Raw genomic sequence first — 1484 nt, 5'->3', positions numbered from 1 at the left:
ACAAAGATGCAGATGCACCCATATTTCAGGTGATGCATTGCCTTTCAGTTTTGTTTTATATAAGAATCACTCGACTGTTGCAAATATTTCTCATTATAAGGTATTGATGAATAGTTTTGTACTGATTTATGATGATTCAAGCCCAAGAGAGAACATTTATGTTAGAATATAAAACTATAACTGTAACTGCAGTGGACGGGACTTCCAATTGTAGCAAAGCAACCTGGATTCAACTGGCTACACATTTAAAAAGGACTATAAAAAATGATACCGCTGTGCGAGTCCTTTCGGCCCATAAAAAGAGTGTTCAACTTGGAGTGGCATGTTAGAATGAAAAACTATTACTGTTAACCCTCACCAAAACTTTTGCTCTTCCTATGATTAGCGCTTCAACTATTATAATTAATGTGAGAGGCAATATTGTTTTCTTTGCCCTGAGTGCTTCCAAAAAGTCATATCTTTTGTGTGTTTCATCCTCTAAGAAAACAGATTGTCTTTTCACGATCTTCACTAAAAATTGTTTCTCTATGGACGATGATTATTGAGGAGAGAGAACGAACCCATTTGAGGATTCTTAAATATGTAAATATAGGCAATTTTCTGGTAACTGAAATAGACATTTACTTGCCAAAGTTCTAAACACATAATGTACATCTTCTAGCTGAATTAATGTGAAAAGTTATTTGTCACATTTTATCTATTACTGACCCTAGACTATGTTGCAGGTTGCCGATTATGGGCTTGCTGCTGATCTTTTTGATGTGATACCTGAATTGATAGAAAAACTGCCAGCGAAGAAGTAATCTAACCTTTATCCTTGCATAACACCGAAATGCTTCAACACCAGACCTCCTAGCTATAATGCCTTTGACGAAATATTTCAAATAGTCTTCATCTTGCTCAAGCAATTCAATTTTAGCTAGAGGAATATTGCATTTGTACTAGCTAAAATAACAATGGTTATGTAAAGAGAAACAATGTTGATAATTTGATGATATGTAATAAATACTGGTGCAAATAATGTGTTTACTTCAATCTGCTGGAGAACTGAGTAAACAAAAGGATCGTCAATAATTTCAAGTGAGCATTCTAACATGTAGTTATTTATTGCATAAGGAAAGCTTATGCCAGTCTAATGTGTTTTTCTAGTAAAGAGAAGGAATTGCTTTGATTGTAGTTTTACAGGGAGATGAAATTCCACAAGAATGTAGGTTTGTTTTGTCTTGCAGTAACTGGAGTTATCAGCAAGTGCGCTTACATCCTTAAACCATTGTATCAAAACTCTACGTTTCTGAGTAAGCTTGACATGGATAAGGCTCTCTCCCTTTTCGAAGAGGCTCGGGCCCCACAATCTCTCATTTCATACGTTAAAAGATAACTCATCATCCTATTTAATATTGTGAAAAAATGTTCTTATCAGCATATCTACTACTTCCACCAGCAAACTGGAAATGTAGCGGGTAACAATGACATTAAGGCACACC

At 35.2% G+C, this 1484-nt stretch overlaps 1 protein-coding gene across 1 annotated transcript in view; it reads left to right on the top strand.

Moving 5' to 3' along the window:
• Positions 1–1095, top strand: part of LOC109822196 (electron transfer flavoprotein subunit alpha, mitochondrial) — a 13252-nt gene extending 12157 nt beyond the window's left edge. The window contains 2 exon segments of the mRNA XM_020388358.1: positions 1–29; positions 726–1095. The exon segment at positions 1–29 is cut by the window's left edge and continues 12 nt beyond it. Coding sequence (XP_020243947.1) covers positions 1–29; positions 726–803 — 107 coding nt within the window. The 3' untranslated portion in view covers positions 804–1095.

This window comes from Asparagus officinalis, chromosome 8 (genome assembly GCF_001876935.1).
Source record: "Asparagus officinalis chromosome 8, Aspof.V1, whole genome shotgun sequence".
In the NCBI taxonomy this organism is placed as follows: domain Eukaryota; kingdom Viridiplantae; phylum Streptophyta; class Magnoliopsida; order Asparagales; family Asparagaceae; genus Asparagus; species Asparagus officinalis.
This window is presented reverse-complemented; position numbering and strand designations above follow the sequence as displayed.